The sequence below is a fragment of the Epinephelus lanceolatus genome, chromosome 9 (genome assembly GCF_041903045.1).
Source record: "Epinephelus lanceolatus isolate andai-2023 chromosome 9, ASM4190304v1, whole genome shotgun sequence".
NCBI classification, from domain to species: Eukaryota; Metazoa; Chordata; class Actinopteri; order Perciformes; family Serranidae; genus Epinephelus; species Epinephelus lanceolatus.
This window is the reverse complement of record NC_135742.1, coordinates 28763033-28786452: the sequence shown is the minus strand read 5'-3', so window position 1 is coordinate 28786452 and position 23420 is coordinate 28763033. Positions and strand designations below refer to the sequence as shown.

The window sequence follows — 23420 nt, the reverse complement described above, 5'->3', positions numbered from 1 at the left end:
TACATTTGGATCAAGGATTGTGCTTTCAAGCTTGCTGTTGTTGCACTCTCAGGTGTCTGGCAGACTAGCCTGGCTTCCTGACAGACAGACGCTGAGAAGTATTTTAATGGCTGCTGTCCATTAGGTGTTCAGCAGCGATATATGTGTGGTGGATTATGTTTTCAACTGCCTGTCAGGAAGACAGAGAGCAGCTATCAAAAACAAGTCTATCAGGGGCTTTTAGATCTGCCTATGCGCCACACCCAAGGCAAAATTACCTGCTGAGTGCGCCACTGGGTCCTCTCACAAACACATTTATTTCTCCTCCCAGCTACTATTAAAGTGTTTAGTGGTTGGTTTTAATAGCATCATAAAAGATGAATAGATTAACACCTCGATATGAACCACTCAGTATCTCTTGGTGTCCTTGACAAGTTCTCCTCGCTCACTCACTTGCCCACTCACCCACCAGTCTATTGACCCTGGGGTTACCTCAGAAAGTAGGTTTAGGAGGTCAAAGGAATACTCCAGTCCCCAATTGACCATTTGATCATCAATTATTTACTGTGTTAATTTGAATTTGTGAAGACAACTTTTTCTTTTCTTGCATGCCTGCCGTTGAACGAAGAATCCAAAAACAGAGAATGTATTCTTTTAACCAGGTCTTTTATGTCAAAATTTAAGGAAATCCTGGATTTGGAGCTCAAAGAAAAGCCCCTGTTATAAATACAGGGCTCACTGTACATCACTGTCCTCAAAATTGAGCACGTGTGAGTGTTGTCTGACCAGTACCAACATTTTTAATTGGAAGTCTGCTTGAGGATAAGTTGTGTTTTATTAGACTTTACTTGATTGTTTCCTGTCCTGGTTGGTTGGAGGTGTTTCGACCTGATATTCCTGATGTTTTTCTTGTTAAACATCAAACTGCTGTCGTTTACTTTTAAAGTTATAGTTGAATCTTATAACACCTACTTACAAGCTTTTCAAATCTCCTTTTGTGAACAGGATTTTACCTGGTACATTTAGCCCACACACCTCACCAGTGACGCCGCTCAGCCGTAGAAAGACAGAAAATCACTTTGTGCTCTCCATGGCTGCTCTTCAGCACCCAAGGCACCTATCTACCTTTGCCAGTTCATCAGTGTGTGACACATTGACTCTTTATACCCAGTCTCCCTTTACCCAGCACTTCCATTTCACAGCCGTCTGCCCGCGAGGTAGACAAACATTCAGGGTCAGTCAGGGTCTTTAACCCCAACTGATTTTAGGCATTCTCGTCAACCATTATTAATCCGTTTAAAGTTTAATGATTTATTGCTTATTGACCTGTCCACCCACCGTCTCCTATTTGGGACATTCACTCTCTTTCTTTATGAACTTTACCCAACTGTGGGAAATATTTTAAAAAATATGATATAAATGTCATACATGGTGGTTGATTTTCAAGAAAGCACCCCTGCAATCACTCCTCTGCACTGTACCCACGCTCACTCATATTCATCCACCACCCACCTACAGCACCAACCTTTTCCATTTCATACTTCTCAGCCTGTGTGTGTTTATGGCACCATAAAGCTGGCACTATGGGATGCAGAGACTCTGAGCCAGTGATGTGTGTCTGGGGAATATTGACCCGATGTGACATAGAAAGAGTGAGAAAGAGGGTCGCTGGCGTTTTAGAGATAATTGGCTTTTGCCTCCACGATGGGCCCATTTCTCTTTGATCCTGTCATTAGATAGTTCATGAAGCATCACCTTATGTACATGATAGACTGTGCTTCACTTCTTTTACAGGGAAATAGATTCCCTTTTATTTGTTTATTGCTTGTATTTACAAAATTCAGCTTTGTATTTACTGTCAGTTATGCCACACAGTAATTTCCTCCCAGACATTTCTAGCTGTATCTCTTTCACCTCCTTCTTTTCTCATCCTGTCACCTGTGTCCACTCGCTGCAGCTCTCCTGCAGTGATACGTCAAGCAGCAATATGTTTCTAGTATCTCTGCTGGTGTGTATGAGGGTGTTTAAATGTGAAGGATTGGACATTTGTTCCCAGCAGGCCGGTGTTAGTGCATATTTTTCCCGCTCTCACATCAAAGCTTGCTGGCAGCTGAGAATCATGTCAGCAGTTTATACTCAGACAAAGCTGGTGTCATACTTTTATGTTTATTGATATTAATAGCACTCTTGTTAGACTCAAATGACCTGTGATTATTTAGTATGGAGTGCATTTGACTACTATCCACAGTATAATGTTATATAAAAGTCTTAATCGTCACAGCCGTATGTGTTTGCTCACACTTCTTGTAATAACATCACTCACATAAGTCTTGTCATCAGCCTCTTTACTGCCTCTAATAAGCATCAGTAAAGTCATTATGTGAGAGTCAGGTGTTTGCACTTCTTCTCTTGCTAATGATAGAACACAGCTCCATCTTGAACTAATGAGACGTGTGCAAACACTGAGCGAGCTCAATCTTCTGTCATCTAGTATCCCGGCTGTCAGCCTTGTGTACGACAGTTGTGGCTGTCTGCAGACAAAAGGGAAGAATATCATAACACATAAACCTCAAGATAATGTTTGCTTTCCACTCACATCATATATGTTGTGTACTGTATGGTGGATTCTGTATGTTTGCTTACATTCCTGTTACTGGCAGAAAGGATGAATCCCAGGCACAGAGTGAGAATTGTCTCATAATAGGATTCACCTAACTCCCTTGAGATTTGCTTGGTAATCGCCTTGGTTGCAGTGGATGATAACATGACACTGATTTGAAACACATTCAGCGAAAAACAAATGGATCAGCACGAGGTACCGTTTTACTGGAAATTGCCGCTCATAATCCTTACGGTTATGCACACTGCAAGGGGTGATGGTTAGGACAATGAGATAAAAGGCACGAGATTCTGGCATGCCAACGATGGAGGGAAGGATGGCAGAGCGCAAAGTTGTATCTGTAATTTTGAAAGGGAGTATTTTGTCTTTGTTGTCATATGAGGTGTTGGTTCACATACATGCAGTGGAGTTGAAATATTATGGTCTCTCTGCGTTACACTGTAAAGGGAGAAACACAGTACTCATAAAATTATTATAATGGAAAGACAACAAGCTGTGTTATGTAATTTGTACGCGCTATATACAGTAATTATATACTGTATGTATGTGAAATGCCTACGATTAATCCCGTGATCAGGTCCCTTTGGCCACTTTATCTCAATCTGGACGTGAACAGACTGCCGAGCCAGTAAACCTGATTATCTCCTGCACAAACACAAACTCAGGATGCAAACATTGCATCATGAATCCTTCCCAGTCTCCCTAAATTTGTGTTGTTGCTTGTAATTTCCATTCAGACACAGTCAACATTTGAACTTGTGTGTCTGAGGGAAGAAAAACCGCTTGGGATGCATGCTGAAATGTATCATCTGGACAGAATGTCACGGGTACTTTATTTAATTTAATTTATTTTGACGTCATAGTCTCCGATTTCTTTAACTGACCTCGTTCTTTGCCTCTATGGTGTGTTTCTGTCTCGTGTCCTGGTTTTTCTTTGCCTGTCAATCCAATTGATTTTATCCTGTTTATGGACCTTGGGGAATAGGATGTTAGGATAAAGCAGAAATGGAGCAGACAGGAGGATCAATGCCCATTTATCAGGAAAGAAAAATGTAGATATAGAACAACATATCCTTTTGCCTCTCGGTCATCATAAGGAATGGTGAATACATAGAGATAATAAACTGGAGACCCGCTAGCCTGTTTGAGGTTCATGTATGTCTCAGAGTAAACTGTATATACAGTATGTGTGTAAGTGCACATTTGTGTGTTTACATTTATGTATAAAATAATGTTAGTTTGTGCACTTTTTTTTAGGTTGACATGTTTATAAGCATGCAAACACCATTAATGCATAAAATGAAGATCAGTTTTAAAAGCATTTATTGATTCTACAAAACTCTGTTGGCACTTTTATAATATGACACAAATATAAATCAATGCTACCACCTAGTGGTCAAATAGAGGCACTGTATGGGATGCGTTCATCTGAGCACCCAGTGTTTTTAAAATCATGTGTCACATGATAACCGAATTATTCACGGGAGAGGATGAATGTTTTTGATATTAATAATAATAATAACAATATATTTTATTTGTATTGCACTTTACATTTTAGCAATCTCACAGTGCTACAGAGCAGGATAAAAATAAATAAATAAATTAAAACGAATTATTAAAATGATTAGAGACAATAAATAGTTAAACGTTAATGTCAGTAACTATTTTATGATAATCCTTATTGTCTGTGCTACAATTTTACCAATGACATAAGCTAAAGAAGGTGACCTGCTTACACTTTCAATATGACCCTTTTCCTAAAAGGTAGACAGGCAGCATATATGATCACTTTGGTGTTACTCGTTGCTTAACAGTATTGCTCTGTGTTTCCCTGCAGGGACCAGTGACCCATATGTGAAGTTTAAGATTGCAGGGAAGGAGGTATTCAGGAGTAAGACCATCCATAAAAACCTCAACCCAGTGTGGGATGAGAGAGTAAGTCTTCTGGTGGAAACCCTGAAGGACCCGCTATATGTCAAGGTACAGCCAATGCATCCTGGACTTTAAATGTCAGTCTGCTGTAATATAATTTGCTGCTGTATATTGGATGACTGTAAAGTCTCAATGGATATGAGATCACTTTGCAAGCTTCCTTTTTATGCCAGGTATGATGATTCAATGTGAAAATAAAGGCAGGGGCAGATAACATTTGCAGTGTGGTGTTTAAGGTCTTCTCTTAACATTTACTGTGTATTGTCTCTTTGTAGGTTTTTGACTATGACTTCGGACTTCAGGATGATTTCATGGGCTCAGCTTACCTCCACTTGGAGTCACTGGAACATCAGAGGTCTCTTTGTTTTTTTGTTTCATTTACTTTTATACTTTCCACGTACACTTGTCCTCCTATTAACTTAACTGTGTCCTGTACTCTCTTGTCCACTGATTGTATTTTGTGATCAAATATACCCTGTTGTCTCCCTCTAGTGGCTGTTTTATGGTAACTCAATTCAATTTGGATTGCAGAGAGAGGTATATGAGGAGGAATTTAATCACCAAAAGTCCATTATTTATTAAAAGTTAAGTAGAAATACTGCTATCTTTTAAAGTGTAATCACTGTATCATCTGTAAACTTCATGTGACCCCAAAAAGATGGCACATAATTTTCAGTTTGATATTATTTTTTAGGTGTTTTTAATTACTCTAGCTGATTACACCTCTTAACAGGTAGAAGTTGAATCAGCTATGCTAGGAATAGACCTTTTTCACAACATATGCTTGGACTTGTAAAAAGCAAGAAAAGCACAAGTTTGATTATTCACATTGACGATGCCTATTCAAGTGTTCCAGTAAGCCATGACTTTGTGACAGTGAGCCAGCATGCTTAAAACTAGGATTCCATAACCAAAGCAGCTAAATGAAATTCTTTAAATTAAAATGTTTCATATTAACACGAGAATGCTCTCTGTGTTCTTATCTATCAACATCATGTGGATTAATGAAGTGTAGTTCACATTTTCATGTCCTCAAATACATTACTCTGTATTACAATAAATCCCAAAGGGCTGTTGAGCTGCTCATCACAACAGGATTAGTCTTGCATTGTCAGAACTGTCTCGATGTTACCTGCTGTGTTTACCAACATCTCACTAAACAGCACCATAAAAAATTCATAAGTTCTGCCACGGCTTAGTGTTAGTACATGTATATTTAAAGACCTGGATAACAACTTGGGAGTGATAGGAGGTTACAATCTACAGTCTTGAGTTTAGGGATACACCAAACTAACACTGATACTGGGGTCGATACTGACTCAAATTGCTTGATCAGGTATCACTGTCAATTAAATTCAGTTCTGTGTTTACTAGGGTTGAGCCAAATACTTGAATGAAAACAGTCTCCAGTAGGGATAGGGTTGGAGAGTATCAGAACAAATAACTAAGTCACGTATTAAAAAGGGAAATTGTGAGTAACTTTATTTCGTCACAGTTGCAGTTTGAATTGGTGGTACTGAAGCTGAATACAGTTATTGTATTTTGAAATAGATAACTTGAAGAGATGACTTTATTTGTTTTGTTTACTTAATCTGACAACATGTCTTAACTGAATGCAGTGCGAGTTGCGTCAGTTTGACAGCATTGTTTTTACTGGAATGTTGCAACTGGCCTCGAGCAACACAGCACTGCTATTATGAACTGAACTTTTGTCATACATCTTGTTTCTATTTATTCATGCCACTGGCTTTGAAAGCTTTGCAATAGACAAGGAATGGCTGTTCATGAAGTCGAAATGAGATGTTATCTGCACAACACCTCCTCCTGTCACTACAAAAACCCAAATAAGGTGGTTGCCGGCTAGACTGAGATCGCAAGGGCGCAGATAGATTCTGGTGAATGACCATTGCTAATAACAACCTACCTGCTGCTGGCTAGTACAAACATAAAAAGATAACAGGTACTTGCCCATCTTTTAAGTGGTTACGTCTCCAGCTGAGGCACAGCTGATGTAACGGAAGTGCATATTTAACAGATGCATTGTGGACAGAGAGCAACGCTAAAATTCATATAAGCCACACATTTACCATTAACAGATTTTTAAAAAGTGTATGAAGTGCACCTGCCACATGACTAAGGCAGAGCAGATGCACAGCCAGAACACTGTCCTATGTTTTTTGTTTTAAGAGTATGTTTCTTTGTTTGAATAATGTACAAATGTTTACATTCTGTGTTACAAATTACATTTCAGAGCATTCAGTAATCTGTTGTGGAATATGTTACACAAGAATACAAGAATTATCTGAGTGAAATGTGTCAATACCCGTACTGGTGATGAAGGAAAATCCTCATTTGAGTGGCTGTGTTCTACCTCTTGTTCTTGTGGGCATGATCTTCAGATCATGCCCATTCTGACATTGTTCTGTAGTAGTTTTCTGATAAACAGTAAATGATCTTCAACCTCTGATCAACCTATATCAATTTTGGGATCAAAATAAAAACTTCCGGTTGAGTCACACCAATGTCTGGTTTAAACTTTACCCACCTCTAGTTAAAACGCTGCCCATTTCAAGTACATATATAGATACAGCCAACTTATGTGGCTGAACTAACACAGATACAGATAATGGTGTACTCGCCCATCCCTAATGTTTGCATCTGATTACATGTGTGCGTACTATGTCACATGTCAGCAAACCACAGAGATTAGGTAGCTAACAACAAACATGTCAGCTGTTTTGAGGTATTTCATTTTTTTATTTTGTATTTATTTGTTACATTTTATTGTACAAAGTTGGGCAAGCAATGGTTAAGTCAAGCCTCTGCACATGAAAGAACTGTCCCAGTCACATCCACACAGCAAGGCATACACCTTATTAATTACACACTGGTGTTTGTTAGCAGTTTTAGCCAATATCCAAAAGCCAAGGTATTGATACTAGTTGAGCTTTGGTGGCGGGCACCCATTTTGTTTACATTTGAATCAGGGATTGTGACTTTAAACTGGTCAGGTCTAAACTGACTTTAGCTCGCAGTGACTTTTGTTAGTGTGCTAAGGGCTTAGCGAGGCAGGTAATATTTATTACCTTCCTCATGCATAATTAAAGATTGTTAGCCAGGTTGACTGCTTGTTGTGATTGTAACTTACTACAAAGGGCAAGAATGGCAGCTAGTAGGAAGAGAGCAAGGAATGTCACAGCTTGTTGGGCAGGTTATCTCTGCACATCCATTGATTCAGACTTGAACTGATTAAATATGTGTATCCACTTTACATTAAGATGGGGGTGTGCGCGTAATGCATGCATTCATTTTTATGCACATAATATGGAATTCATGCCCTTCATGCATATGAATGTACAGTATTTATGTAAGCACTTACAGTTTGAATTTCTTACTGTGCTTCCCTGAAGGACACTGGATGTGACGCTGGACCTGAAGGACCCACAGTACCCTGAACATAACCTGGGCAGCCTGGAACTAGCTGTCACTCTGTCACCGAAGGAGGGAGAAATGAAGGATGCTGTAAGAAAACTATATGACCTTTCAGTGAGATTACTCATTCATCTCTGTCTCTCCCTGCACACACTACATTTCCTCCTCATTCAGGGGAATCATACCCTTCTATCTTACTTGCACCACTGTACATCATCTGTGACGTCACGTCAAGATAAAGAATAATATGCCAAATAGAACTTCTGAGGATCTATGTTAAAGCTACAGTTGGTAGCTCATGTTTGCTGAAACTGTCACTATGTATATGCATAGTATTATATGAGACAGATAGTTTATGGAGAAAATCCTGTTCCATTTATTAGAATCTACACACAATCCCATCTTTATAGACAATGGCCAAAAAGACACTGCCTGCTGAATCAGAGCTCTGGAGATTGGCAGGTCAGGTGAGAAATTAAGTTTAATTAGGGGCTGACCACACGTGATTTCAAGCTAATGCAAAGGTGGAGGAAGTAGATCTTTCATTGAATGTAGTAATAACTTTGCATGGTCGTCTGTTGACGTGCCAGTGCATTTTCAACTCAACACAGCTGTCAATCATGTCAATCGCTGCTCGTGAACTGCAGTCAAAATGTCAACCTGTGTTTCTAGAAACATATTTTAGTGCATTGTTTAGCTGTAAAATGAGAAAGATTGTGACGCGGTCGCCATGTTGGAAAGAGTCAAGCTGAAAACTCAAAACCACCCACCAGGCAGAGGAAACTTTCTCAGTTTACAGCTAAACAGTACACTAAAATGTGTTTCTGAAAATATCTGAGGTAATAAATAAACAATGCAGTAACAGAGTCTTGATTCATATTTGATCCGCACTGACAGCTTGACTGCAGTTCACGAGCAGTGATAGACATGATTGACAGCTGCTTTAGAAACTTGTCCGCTTTGATTGGTTTGTGTCTTGAGCCGCGGTAGATTCTAGCAAATGCCATAAGAAGCATGAGTGGGAGGAGAAACCTGATTTTTTTTTTCACAGATCATCTGTCTCATGTACTTTGTTAATATAGTGATAGTTTCAGCAAATATAACAAGTTATTTTTATAGAAGTTGCGCACTACAGCTTTAAGCATAACTGCTTTTCAGTAAAAACAAACAAAAAACAGTTTTAAATTTTTCATAATATTCATAATTTAAGTTCAGCAACAGTGTTTGCCAGGTCAAAGATTTGTTTCTACATCAGGTGCCCAGGCAGGCTGTGTTGAACTGGAATGTGCTGGCTTCAGTCAGCCTTACTTGCTGGAAACTCTTCAACTCAGCAAATGCATATGCATAAACACAAGTGTAATTAATATGTTCTGTGGAAAAGTTCCATGTTCAAAGATTCTCTCTCCTAATTATGTTGGCTCGTGCCTCTGTGGACATGCTCAGTGTTTCAGAGTTGCATTTATTTCTGTTCAATTATTTGTTTGGTTAATTGGACCCCTGCATGCTCGATCCGAAACAAGGCAGAGTCATGTGGGAAATACTTTATTCCTTTTGATCTGATGTCTTAATTCTGCTGCTTATTTAGTACTGTAGTTCAGAGAGTCCACATTTGACAGAACAAATAAACTCTATTTAGGTTAAGCATCATTTTGGATCTCTCCAACTGTGAAGAAAATGAGTACAAGGTTACACCAGTACATTCTGGATGGCTCTCTCTGTTGCCATCTACTGGTATGAAAGGGTGAGGAAAAATACAGAACTTCTAAATTAGTCCTTTACTGAACTGCTAGTAGTCTGGGGATTTCGGTAATCATGCAGCATTGACAATGGGTATGTATGATGACCTGCGTTATATGCTGTATGCTTTCAAGTTCACAAGTATTGTATGACATGAGGGAGTTGTGTGAGTTTCTTTGTGCACATGTAACCAGTCCTCTCATGTAATGATTATTTCTGTATTTGAAACTTTTGCATTAATGCCTATATTTAACCCAAAGAAGCAGAAATAAGCCACATTTATCCCAGAAATAAATTGAAGCCAGAGAGACATGCGACAAGACCTTCAACAAATCTGCATTTTTATGACATGTCTGTAATCCTCACTCTCATGCCTTGCCAGTGCAACAAAACTTTTGTGTACAGTGAAGTACAATGTTGCATAGGTTTTCAAGGATTCTCCATTAAACAAAGAAGTAAAAACTATGCAACTCAAACAAGGCAGCAGCTATCAGTCCCTACTCCAATCCTGTCTTTCTCTGGGTCCAGGAATGGAAATGTAATTTGTGAAAGTATCAAGTATATAAATGATGGTTACACTGTATGAGAGGCACAAACTGCAGCTACTGTTATGTACATTTATGCACTGATCAGCTACAACATTATAACCACTGACAGGTGAAGTGACTAACATTGGTCATGTGTAACAATGCGGTTGTCTGCTGGGAAACTTTGGGTCCTGGCATTCATGTGGATGGTACTTGATGCACACCACCTACCCAAACACCGCTGCAGAGCAAGTACACCTTCTCATGGTAATAGCAGTGACAGATGGCAGTGCCTCCCAGCAGGACAGTGCACAATGATACACAGTAAAAACTGCTCAGGAATGGCCTGAGGAACATGACAAAGAGCTCAAGCTGTCAACCTGGCCTCCAAATTCCCAAGATCCCAATCTGATAAAGCATCATTGGGATGTGCCTGCACTCCACCTCACAACCCACAGGGCTCAAAGGATCTGCTGCCAGCACCCTGGTGCCAGACACCACAGGACATCCCCAGAGGTCCTGTGTCCATGGTCAGACACAAGTCCGATCCAAGGAGGCCCCTCCGTGGCTCGGCCTCAGCTTTGGAGTCCTGGCATATCCCACGGATGCTCAATTGGATTTGGATTTGGGGAATTTTGAGGCCAGTGGCATCCACATGACTGATAGAACCAGAGATTTCCCAGCAAAATAATGCATTATAATGACATAATCAGTGTTATACACTTCACCTGTCTATGGTTTCAATTTTGTGGCTTATCAGTGTTTGTGTGTGTGTGTGTGTGTGTGTGTGTGTATGAGTGCATGTCTGCATATGCAAATACCTCATAACACCATATGACTAGTAAGAGCGCTTCTTATACACTCCTTGCTTACTTAACTTGCATGAATGACAGCTGCCCTTGTGTATAACCACCCCCCCTGCACCAGGCCAGAGCTAACATCTGAACTTCATGTACCCCATCCCAACTGTAGCTTTGAAGCTACAGTTGGTAACTTTGTATAAAAAAATAACCTTTTTATATTTGCTGAAACTTTCACTATGTTCACACAGCAGTGAATGAGACAGATAATCTGTGAAAAAAATCATACACCTCTGCCTATACTCTACTGCCTTGTAGAATTTCTAATTTCCTTACTGCAAGTGAATGAAAACATTCTGAGGAACAGAGGAGTCTCTAAGGCAAAGTCAGTCAAGTCAGTAATCGCTCAAGAACTGTGGTCAAACTGCATTGCCTATTTCTTGCTGTAGATGTTTTCAGAAACATGTTTTAGTGCACTGTTTAGCTCTAACATGAGAACATTTGTGACCTGGCTGTCATGTTGGACTCCATCCACTCCTTTCTCATTTGACAGCAAAACAGTACACTGAAATATGTTCCTGAAAACATTTCCGACTAGAAATAGACAATGCAGTTACAGAATCTCGATCCATACTTGATCAGTGCTGCCTAGTTTGGAAGTCTGATGGCAGTCATGGAGTGATTGACATGAACTGATTCATTAGAGGTAGTAGGAGGGGAGGAGGGATAGGATTTCTTTCCATCCTATCTGTTTCATGTACTTCTATCAGAACATAGTGACCGTTTCAGCAAATATGACACCAAGTTATTTTCATAAAAGTTACCGACTGTATCTTTAACCTCTGACCCTGCAGCTCTAAGGGGGAGACAGTGGGGGGCGCTCTGTAACAGCTTTGTCTCATTTACAGACCATGCTTTTGAGAAGGAACTGGAAACGATCTAGTAAGGTAAACTAAAACAGCATGTAACTCCCCCACCCACACAACTTCCGACTGTACTGTAACCCCACTACCGACTGCACTGCACCGCACCTTTCCTGCACTCTTCACTTGTGTCCTGGTTCATGGATGGAGTCTCCCTGGCCCTCTCCTTTCCTCCTTCCTTTTCCTTCTTCCACAGTGGTATTGGCGGTGTTTCTTTTTTTTTTTTATCAGTTTTTAATTTCTCATTGTCACGAGCTTATTTTCCACGAGCTGCAATATACCACCTGCTACTTACATCACCTGAGAGGATGTAAACAATTTCTTTTTCTTTTTTTTTTGGAATGCAAATCCAATTAAGCCTAAAGGTAAACTGTATTTACATGTGTGAAGGCAAGTCATAAGTCATCTAAAGATACACCAGGGGTGGAAGTAATGCACTGCGATTGTGGCCATTGTTATAGGGGATTTTTTTGTTTATTTCACTTTTTGGATTATGTTTACATATTTAGTGTTTCAGGTTTAGATCAGCTACAATCTGGAGTCAGTTACTGTGAAGTAACTGTGTATTTTTTCCTGAAAATCTAGATAAACTATATTAAACTTTAAACATTAAAAGATGTTAAATTATTCTGTTATGTATTTGTGCTACTTCCGCCTTTGGTCTGCACAGTGTATTGCAGCTGCTTTGTAGGAAAATATAGCAACTGATTTGTTTTCAGGGGTTTTTAAGGAGTCCTGTGCAGCAAATCAACTGTGACATAAAACAGTTTGTTGATTGTTGACTTTGTGGACAGATTATAGGACACTCTTAGACCCCTTTGCATCAGCTGTAAATCTCTGATGTTCACATTATTTTAAGTTCTCATCTTGCCATACATAAGAGACTGCTACCTTTTGGTTTCATTTTCTGTGGTTCTTGTTGGCTGTCAGGTTGAACAGAAGGCATGCCGGTCGATGCTCTGCTGTTTTTTACTGGCTCATGCATGAAGCACTTGCTTTATTTTTTGTCAAATACAGTAGTATTAGAATCAGGGACACATTTGTGAACACAACTGGGTTTATTATGTGTCACTATTATTGAGGTATTTTGTTATCTTTTCCTGTTTTGGTCAAAAGTTGTCACTGAGAAGGAAACAGGCTGAATCTGGAATCTCAGTTTTACTTTTAGTCGATCTCCGAAATCGCAGCAAGAAGCACTGAATGTTTCCTTAACTAACAGCAAAAAGTTTGATATCCTACCAAGAGACACGGATCCACATTTGAAGTGTGTTGGTCAGAGCTGGGCAGACGTCCTGCTGTATCGTGCTTCCCCAAACCGAGCCTTTGAAGCCTCCAAACTGGGCCACCCTGCCTGTGACTCGGGAATTAGCTCAAACACTAACTAGTTACTGTGCTACCCCACTGAAAAAGGCGCTGCTCCTGAGTGCCTCCCTGCCTCCGTGCTCAACTGTATACAAGTGCGCGGCTATTTTTACACAACCACTTCTTTTTAATGAAGCATCCATGAGTGTTGAACCCACAGCAGAAGATGCAAACTATTCAAGAAGTAGTTTGAGATAATGATTATGAGTCAGATGCATATTAAATCCAGGTTTCTCTAACTTAACCACCAGGCAAAATGCTTATTTTGGCACTTCAAACGTTTTTATTCTTCCAAAGGGCTGACAAAAGTTGTGTGCGAGGCTGTGTTAGTTCTTAAACTGAGCGTTAGTATCTCTTATAAGACTTTCAGCCTCCGAACATCTCTGTGCATGATCTCTCTCATGCTGCGCTCCGGCAGAGGGAGCGGATTCCCAATCCAAATAGCCCATGGTTTTCTGTAACAAGAAATATGTAGCAACAAAACAAGGAAACAATTAGGATTGTGCTCGCGTAGGACATATTGGCGACCTCTCATCATTAGCATACAGTGTGTTAGCAGCAAGTGAACAGGAGAAATGAAAGATGTGGGAGTTGCAGTATGGGAGGTTGGCTGTATTGCAGGGAGCCATTCGCATTGTTTAATGTCTGGAGAATGGAAATTAAGAGGCTCCGTCTCCAGATCAAAGGCCTGCGCTCGCAAGGCAGGGTTTGTTGAGAGTTTAATGAAATTCACCCGCAAAACAAAAGCTATGCTAATAAATTCTCCCTAACGAGGAAGGAGGAGAGGGAAAGGCAGAGAAAGAGAGAGAGAGAGAGAGAGAGAGAGAGGGGTGTATTTGTTTGACAAATAAATACCCTGCTCTTTGTTTTAGTGAAGGATACTGACATGATTCAAAGAGAGGTTAAATAGGCCTGTAAGTGCTGAGAAAACTGTTGGATAAAAAAACAGTCTTAAAACATGGAGAATCATCAATCTGAATTTGCAGCGCTGTCAAGCTACAGTACAGCCAGATGGAATACGAAATTTATGGAGCCACACTGGAGCAGCATTTCAGTGGTCTTCCCGTTTTGGATAAGACAATCTACAAATCACTCGCCTATTCATTCACTTTTTTATGTTGAGAATTTGTATGAAAAAGGCCAAACTGATGCAGTGACACGTACAGTCTTGTGCAGTAGGGGTGTAGCTGCACATCAGTCTGGATCGATATATCGTTTCAATGATCAATGAACCAGTATCATTGATGCAAAGTGTACATTGGTACATATCCTTATTTTTAAGACATGCCTTTATTTTGAAATTCCCATAGCACATCTGTGTCACCATTTCCATTTACTGGTATCGTCTCATATTGATCACAGGCCCCTGCATTGAATTGAATCAAAATTGTAAAGTGGCAGACTTTGTAATATCAGCAAATATTGTATCGTTGTCCAAAGAATACTGTATCATAATGAAACTGATTTACAACCCTACTGTGCAGACTGTAACCTATTTCAGGGCTCAACAATAAGGATTGCCCGATTGCCCGGGGCAAGTAAAACTCACGGTCGGGCATGTAAACTAACAACTCACTTGCCCGATCGGGCAAGTTGCTAAAAATAGTAAAAGTTAATAACTAATTGATAAAATAAATGTATTTTAAAACGTGCTCTTCTGCTCTGATGCAGCGGTCTCTCTGCCTGAAGTCACAGGCACAGCTGTGTAACAATGTCCTGCCCACAGCCCCCATTGATATTATTTTTCGCGACGGACGCTTCATATAATAACATAACAATATAATATTTATGGTGTTATGCCATCGTGTCATTTCTGTCTCTACATGGTCACGCGTTAACAATTCTCCTCTGCTCTCTGTATCGCGCATGGCGGAGTTCCGCCACACGCACAGGTGATCACGCTAGAGCGGCTCGGGCCGCATTTTCCTGACCAAACCTGACCCCGAGCCCGGTGCAGTTTGTCAGCTGACAAAGTTATTGAAATGGACAGTGTGTAAATAAGCAACAGACTGCTGTTACGCACAGGCAAACACGCTGCTCGCACAGCAGCGCAGCACGGCACTCGTGCTGAGCTTGTGTTGCGTTCAGGCGTTGTCACGTAAATAACAACTTCCAACACTTGAATAGGTCATAGCACAAAACAGCAGCATGTCATGTGACGTTTTACTTTATTATATTCAATAAAATTGTATGTTCCTAAATCTTGAGACACCTCATATGTAGCTAGACAGACATTTCACCTGCTCATACTGTGCACACATGTACTGTATGTACTTAGTCCTAAAGAGCCCTTCTGGTGCCAGTAGATACACAGAAACATCCCAGCAGGCTGTGCTTTGCAAGCATACAAAAAAGTTTCACGCATGTGAAAATTATTTTTCATGCGTGTGCTTCACCTTTGCTGCTACAACTCCATCCTAGGGGAAACACTGCTGTGTGCGTTTTGTGCAGGTGGATGTGGTAGTGTACTGGTAGAGTAGAGAGAGAGCTAAGTAGCGTTGAAGTAGAGTAGAGCAGGGCAGAGAGATGGAAGCAAAATATATTAAACCCGGTGTTAATACAGCAGAACTGGAGAGAGGAGTGAAAAATAAATAGAGGTGGGCATGGCTCAAGTAGGGTGCACAATTATAGACGGAGAACGATTGACAAATTTTTCACTTTAAGCCCTGACACTGTCATTTTTGTGTAGGAATTAAGCTACAATATTTGACATATGTTGTTTTAATTAATAAATACAGTGTGAATAAAGATTACATAACATAAAAATAACTGCAGTCTTTGTTAATTTTTAAAATTGTTTAATTTAAACAGGTATCAACCTGCTTAAATTAAACAATTTTTATAGGGCAAGTAAAAACTGACTTCGGGCAAGTAGATCTCTGACCAACTTGCCGACCGGGCAAGTGAAAAAAAACCTTAGCGTTGAACCCTGTATTTAGTCTACAGCAGCAGCATTCCCCAAGAAATTGTTCACCTTGATTTACTCGTGCGATATTTTATGTTCTGTAATGTGTAGTGATGTTCTGGCATGTCAGGTGAGCTCACACATTGGGGTAAATTGTGTTGAATTATCTCATTTTCTGTTAGTGTTTTCTCGTGTGTTTTGCCTGCCCCTCTCTGTGTCGTCTTGATGTGTTTGCAATTGCTTTTTTTTTTCCTGTCGACTGAGTGTACACAAGGCATAATTCTATCTTGGGTTTAATTAATGCATATGTATGTTTACTTTGTGGGTGTTTGTTTACATGCTTGTGTATATATAAATGCACATGTGTTTGTGTGAATGTTTCTTTGAATGTGTGTGTGCGTGTGCGCCTGCTGCAGTATCAGAGTCTGCGTCTGTCAGATGTGCACAGAAAAGCCCAGCTGTGGCGAGGTATAGTCAGCATTAGTCTTATAGAAGGTCGCAGCCTCCAGCCAATGGATGCCAACGGCCTCAGCGACCCTTACGTCAAATTCAGGATGGGGCACCAGAAGTACAAGAGCAAGGTAAACACACTCCTGTTTGAAATGTATTTTAGTGCACTGTTTGGCTGTTAAATGAGAGTTTGTGAACAGAAAGTGCGCACCATACCTTTTGCTGTATTGTAAAAACAGAGGCTAAAAAAACTGAGATGAAATGGTAAAGCTAATCAGTGCTAATTAAATATGAACCAAGCTTCCGCTACTGTGTTTCCTGTTTCTGACATAAAATGTCTTACAAGACATATTTTAGCTCACCATTTAATTGTTATATGAGATTGTTTGTTAATAGACGGCCACCATATTGTTTCCTGTGTCAAAAAGAAGAAAGCGCGTGTTACATCACTCACCAGTAGCAGTGTTTATTGGTCTGGTGCAGCACAGTGCATTCTGGTAGTTATAGGTGTTCTACCTCTTGAGCAAACCCAATGCCACAGGCCTTTTTCCACTGTTTTCTCTGGTTACATGGCACCAGTCACAGTTTTGTGACAAGACCATCTCTCCAGCAGGGAAATAGCAATAGCAAAACAGCTAACCTTCTGCAGTACATGTACAAGCACAAATGAACAATGTATTTCCATCTGCCATTTACACAGACAATTCCCAAAACGCTGAACCCACAGTGGAGAGAGCAGTTTGACTTCCACCTGTATGAGGAACAGGGAGGCTATGTGGACATAACAGTCTGGGACAAAGATGCTGGCAAGAAGGACGACTTCATGGGAAGGTACAGTGGTCTTTATCAGGCTGACTGGACATGTAGCTATCTCAGTATTGTGCCAGGTTGTAGCTTACCAAAATCACACATGACTTAGGACCTGTTCACACAGGGTAGGTCTCACAGAAAAAGGTTGCACAAAGACAGTTTTTCCAATCATTTTTAATGGCCATGTCTGTAATTTGTTTGGATGCACTCATTTTTAACATCCCGTTCAATATCCATGAGTGTTGCGGCATTGAAGCACTTGAGGAAGCCTTTGCTTTGAAGTCTTTGACCCAAGGCCAGTAATTACTATTGCCATGCCTTGATATAAAGCGGAGATATATTAAGGACATGCCAGAAAATCAATTCAGGCAAGAGAAGATGCTCTCAAGTGCCTACTTAAAGGTATTAATTGTGTCAGCTCTGGCTAAGTTGTATGCAGCTGCTTATATCCTACACACATGACTGTGTGTATCGTGTTACCAGGCTGTAGCTGTTGCTATGCTCCAGCACAATGTGCAATGTATGACGTCTTTTTGATGAGATGACAACTCAGAAACTCGTTTAGACACTTCATTTATAATGGGAAAGTGAAGACCTCTTTCTGTGTAACCTCACAGACATTCTGTGATGATTATTATTTCACAGACATTTTTTCTTCCTGCAAACTTAAGCGCCAAAAAAGGCTGCACTAGCATTTCTTTAAGTTTGGTCTTTATTGTCCTCTCTAGCTTTGCTTAGCTTCCTCTTTTACTATCAGCCTGTTTCAGCATAGTCAGCTCCCCCACAAAATGTGCAATACTCTAACACTGTAATCCTGTTTCTATTTGTCTTATGCATGTGTGCGCATTTTAGGTGTACCATTGACCTGTCGCATCTCAGTAAAGAACACACACACAAGCTGGACCTGGAGCTGGAGGAGGGGGAAGGTGTGCTGGTGCTACTGGTTACACTCACTGCTTCCGCTGCCGTTTCCATCTCAGACCTGTCGATCAACATGCTAGACGACCCGCACGAGAGACACCAGATCATGCAGAGATATGTGAGTTTAGTTTTGTTGTAAGAGGGGCCTTGTGTTGTGTGTGAGGGTAGGATATGATAATGTTGTGTAGACACTTTTCAGAGGAGCGTACACAATGTGAGAGAGCTCAACTGAAAGACCAAAAATGTTATTAAAACAAATCCCTAGTATACAAGAGAGCATACATACTAGGGATTTTCCTAATGAAGTTTAAACTTAGACTAGTCGACTGGTCTAAAAGTGAGAAAACACTTGACAATTGAGCACAATATAGTACATAAGGTAAGGCTTTTTGAAATCATTAATCATATTTTTTAATAACCAAATTGTATTTGAAATGCTGCTAAAATGAGGGGCACATTGCACCTGGCATTATGAACTTTGCACATAATCCTAGAATCATGACAACTCATGAATTAAAAGCAAACAAATCACAATTATTTACTGTATATTTAATGTCACAAATTACACACACACTGACACAGTAACTCTGAGTGTGCATGGAAATTCACACACACACACACACACACACACACACACACACACACACACACACACGCACGCCCAGGCTTCTCAGGATCTCCCGTGCACCAAACTAATGCAAAGCCAAAGCACCTCTCTCATTAAGCCTAGCAAGAAGACATCCAGCTGACGTGAGTGTGTATGTGAAGGCTTGGACACACTTTACATGTTGAACGTCCGCAGCCAGCTGTGGACTTGTGATGGTTGCACGGATGCACATGCAGCTCTATACATGAGAGTGCACATATGTTTGTCTATTTATGCGTAGGAGAGAGGGAGAGCTGCTGATGGCCAGAGCTTCAGGTTAGCCTCGTATGCCGATCCAAACCACTCCCATTTTCCTCTGGTTTTCTTAATGATAACTTTAACCGCCTTGTGCGAGCGCGGGTAGCAAAGTTCAATCGACTGATACATACAACTACAAAACAACCAGTTCCAGTTCTTTTAAGTGTTGATATAGTACTCAAATGTCCCAGTACTTCATATTTTCCCTCATACACAGCTAGAACAAATTTCATACCATCAGTGTTACTAATTGATCATATACCTGATACTGCTTCTTCTTTTACTGACAGCTGTGTGGCGCGTGTCGACATGTCCAAGCTGCAAAGACAAAGCAAATAATTGTTTCTTTTGTGTCATGAGTCAGGGCTGACGTGTCAAACAACAACCCCCTCACACATTTATCATCAGACTTCTGATTGTTATAAAGTCACAATTGATTCACATGTTATGAACAATCTCACTTATTCATCAAGAAGTGTCTTCTTTTTTTCACAAGCTAATGTGCTGAGATTTGAAAATAAAATCCACCAAGCTGCAGCTGTGGTTTGAAGTTAGAACAAGTGGAGAGTGAAGGAGCGGGTGAAGAGGGAGATGATGAGATTTAAACAGGGAAGGAAAGGAAGGAGGAAATACAGGGGGTTGAGGGGTTTGGACCAAGTGTTTGGGAAGGACGGGGGCTCATATTGCTGGTTCGTTTCTGTCCCAGTGATTCACGCCGCCAGTACTGTGCGGCATTTGCATCAGCATGCTGCAGCGTGTTGTGCATTTATGATTAATGCATGTGGGCTCATTTATTTGTGTGTAAAATGTCTTTCTCTGTTTGCCAGTTGTCATTGATTTGAGCTTAGTATTAGAGAGACAGAGACAGTGAGAGAGAGCCCTAAGGCCCCATCTGCCCCTGAGGCCCTCCACTCAACACAATGCTTTCAGCCTATGTCTTTGTCTTAGCCTAGTTAACCCCTCACACCCTGTCATCCTCACTCCTTGCTACAAAGAGACACTCACACACTTTGAATAGGTTTCATTCACTGACAGCCTTGACAGGGTACATCTCTCTGCACATCAGTCTGCTGTTATTATCACTCAATGCTGTGGCCGAATTTGCTTTCAGTCACGACTTTTAATACAAAATGTAAGACATCTGTTCACTTAATGTTTTTAGTTTATTTTAGGACCTAATGACAAAAAAAGGAATAAGATTTGTTTAATCATTATTGCATTTAATTGTCTGGGAGAGTTGTTAGAGCACATTTTCCCACGTGTGCCACTAAGTAACGTGTGCTTTTATGTGTGGGTAAATGGTGCGTATGTGTCCACATACTGTACAGAACAGTAAGTAGCTGTCTGTGTTTGATTTCAGTTAACGGTACGTCCCAGCTGGTGTGTGCTTGCGTCTTTCGGTGTGTGCACAGGCACCAGCGGCGAGGCTCCACAGGCCAAACACGGGTGCCACGACCTACATAACCGTGGCGGTGCCTTATTGGCTAGCCACAGGAGGTTGACCACTGTGCTCCGCACTGCAGCAACCACCCAAGATCAGAGGGGGGAGCTCTAGGACTGAGACATACACGCTGTGCCTCTCCTCACAGCCACAAAATGAGGGCGGGGAGTGTATGTGTGTGTGTGTTTGTGTGTAATAGGGGGCGAGAGGTAAAGGATGAGGGTTGCACCAGGAAGGGAAGGCGTGTAAAATGAAAAGAAAAAGCTATTTCACCTCTCTCACAACTCGTGCAGACCCCGTTTTTCTGCTCGGCTGAAGGCGAGACATTTCCCTTCCTTCGCCTACCTCTTTTCCTGCCTCCTTCTCTCTCCTCCGCACTCCCCATCTCTGTCCCACTCTCCCGGCAGCCCTCGACTCTTTGTCTGTCGCCACTGTGGCCCTCCTGTTCGATGAAGGGATGGAGAGATAGAGGGTGGAGGAAGGTGGGGGGTTGCAGATGGAGGGGCGCAGTGAGGTCGGTTGAATGGTCTCTACCTATTAACATATTCCTTTTCCCCAGACCGACCGTCTTTCAGTTAGAGAATTTAATAAAGATGTACCTTATCAAGGAGCACTGATAAGACCAAGTACCACCACTAATACATAACAGTGCTGCTCAAAGCCCACTAATCTGCCCAGTGTGTGTATGTGTGTGTGCGCACATGTGTTGGTGTATGTTATTATGCTTGGGCACATTTTTACTGACTGGTATTATCAGCTTGAAATCAGCTGTCCAGCACAAGCCTGCACAAAGCACCCACTGCCGCTAATCACAAACAGGCACACACAAACAGACACATGCAAAAACAGTACCTTTCTGCGTCAGCTATCTAATAAAAAAAGATGGGGGTTGGCGGAGCAATACAAGTACTATGCTGTCATCATCACAGCTTTAAAGAGCAGATACCTTCACAAATGAGAATGAGAAAGAGAAAACAATTGAAATCCTTTGCTCGTGCCAGCCTTCAGCAGTGCGGCCTGCTCATCATGAAAACACACACACACACACACACACACACACACACACAAGATTACTTTGAGGCAGTGTGCGGCAGTGGAAGTGTGGCTATTATTAAAAAAACACTCCTACATGCATGCACGCTCAGTTTAACAATCTGAATCTCTATGAAGACATTACAGATTTTAAATCCCACAGACATCTCTGTTGCGCACACGTGTACACACGCCACACCTCTTGTGGTCACAATGAGGTCACTGTGTTGTATCTGGCAGGTGTTCTCTCCTCATCCCAATCTGTGGCCATTGGAGAAAGCACATAATAGACACCTGAGTGCTGGGATCTGATGCTAGCGCCGAGCTCATTAATGCCTCTCTCATTCTAGCTGTTCTGCATTGTGACGGCTTTGTGCATGTGTGTGTATGTCTGCCAGGTTTGAGAGCGCCTCTGTACACTTGCATGTAACACATGCATGCATGTGAATGAGAGTACACATGATTTTCTACTGCAAACTACTTTGAATGCAGCTGACGGCGGAGCTATATGCAACACGGTGCAATACACTTAGTGACAACTGCCTTAGATGTACTATTTCTCACCGTAACCTTTCCTTCATCCCTAATTACTGTTTCCCAGAAGTAGAGAGGGACAGAGGGAGAGAGGGAAACGGAGAGAAAGAGATTTATGCATCATGATGGCAAAGGAGCACACACACTAATGGCTCTTAATGGGCCTGAGGTGGCCGCAAGATGGGTGGATGAGAGAAGGAGGACATGGCGACCTCAGCTGAAGTGGTGGCACTTCACCACCCACCCACATGTACGCACACACACACACACACACACACACACACACACCTGCAGTACCTCTCCCACCCACTCCGGTGCACTGCTCTAAGGTGAAGAGAAAGGACACAACCTGGACAGGAAGTGAGATAAGGGGCTGCAGTGAAGTGTGGGACGGGCAGAGAGCAAACTTTGAGGGAGAATCTTGACAGACAGTGATCCCGAGTTGATGAACAGGAGTGGGAATTGGGAGGTAGTTGTTAGCATTTGGTTTGCGTTTGAGCATTTCACAGGCATTTGATTAAATGTCCCCTGAACTGCGCGGCTGCTGGGCAGACGCTTTATGTGTGTCTGTGTGTGAAATGTTATACGGAGCGCTGATGAAAGGTGACACGATGCAAAGATGACAGCGAGTCATAAGCCTATGCCGGGGCTGATTCATCTGTGTGTTTGTGTGTCTGTAGAGTGTGACAGAGACGGGAAGAAGATGTCACAGTGACAAGATGTCAATCAAAGGCAGGGTGGGGGTTTGTTTTATGAAAGCCAACTCTGTCCTTCCATTTTTCTCTTCTCTCCTCTGTTCATCCTTCCTTTTTCATCCCCGTCATTCCACCTGCGTGCTGATGGGGGTGTGGGGAGACGTCAGTGAGGGGGTGGGGGTTCGGTTGTGGCCTTTCTTCATCTCTCTTTCTTTCTACCTGTCCGTCTGTCCGTCTTCTCCATCTTTTAGTGTTTATCTTTCTGATGAGGGTTTGAATCCTGGTGGAGGATGGGTGCGTTTTCTCCTCCAGTCATGGATTGAGGCTGAACCCTCGATGTCCCCTCAGGGAGCCTGCATGGTGGGAGGATGGGATGGAGTGTAGATGTTGGGTTGGGGGATGAAAAAACATATCAC

General features: G+C 41.5%; 1 protein-coding gene across 8 annotated transcripts in view; it reads left to right on the top strand.

Annotated features, from left to right (window-relative positions):
- Positions 1 to 23420, top strand: part of LOC117252108 (multiple C2 and transmembrane domain-containing protein 1) — a 179318-nt gene that overhangs the window by 86034 nt on the left and 69864 nt on the right. For 6 of the 8 annotated variants that reach the window (XR_013492037.1, XM_033618796.2, XM_033618794.2 and 3 more), the window contains exons 3-9: positions 4437 to 4579; positions 4807 to 4886; positions 7942 to 8053; positions 11936 to 11974; positions 16634 to 16798; positions 17368 to 17498; positions 18330 to 18516. Coding sequence is in view for 7 of the 8 variants with exons in the window: in XM_033618796.2 (XP_033474687.1) it covers positions 4437 to 4579; positions 4807 to 4886; positions 7942 to 8053; positions 11936 to 11974; positions 16634 to 16798; positions 17368 to 17498; positions 18330 to 18516 (857 nt within the window). In the remaining variant the exon portion in view is untranslated. The remainder of the gene's footprint in view (positions 1 to 4436; positions 4580 to 4806; positions 4887 to 7941; positions 8054 to 11935; positions 11975 to 16633; positions 16799 to 17367; positions 17499 to 18329; positions 18517 to 23420) is intronic. The other 2 variants (XM_033618797.2, XM_033618795.2) reach the window with 1 other exon arrangement.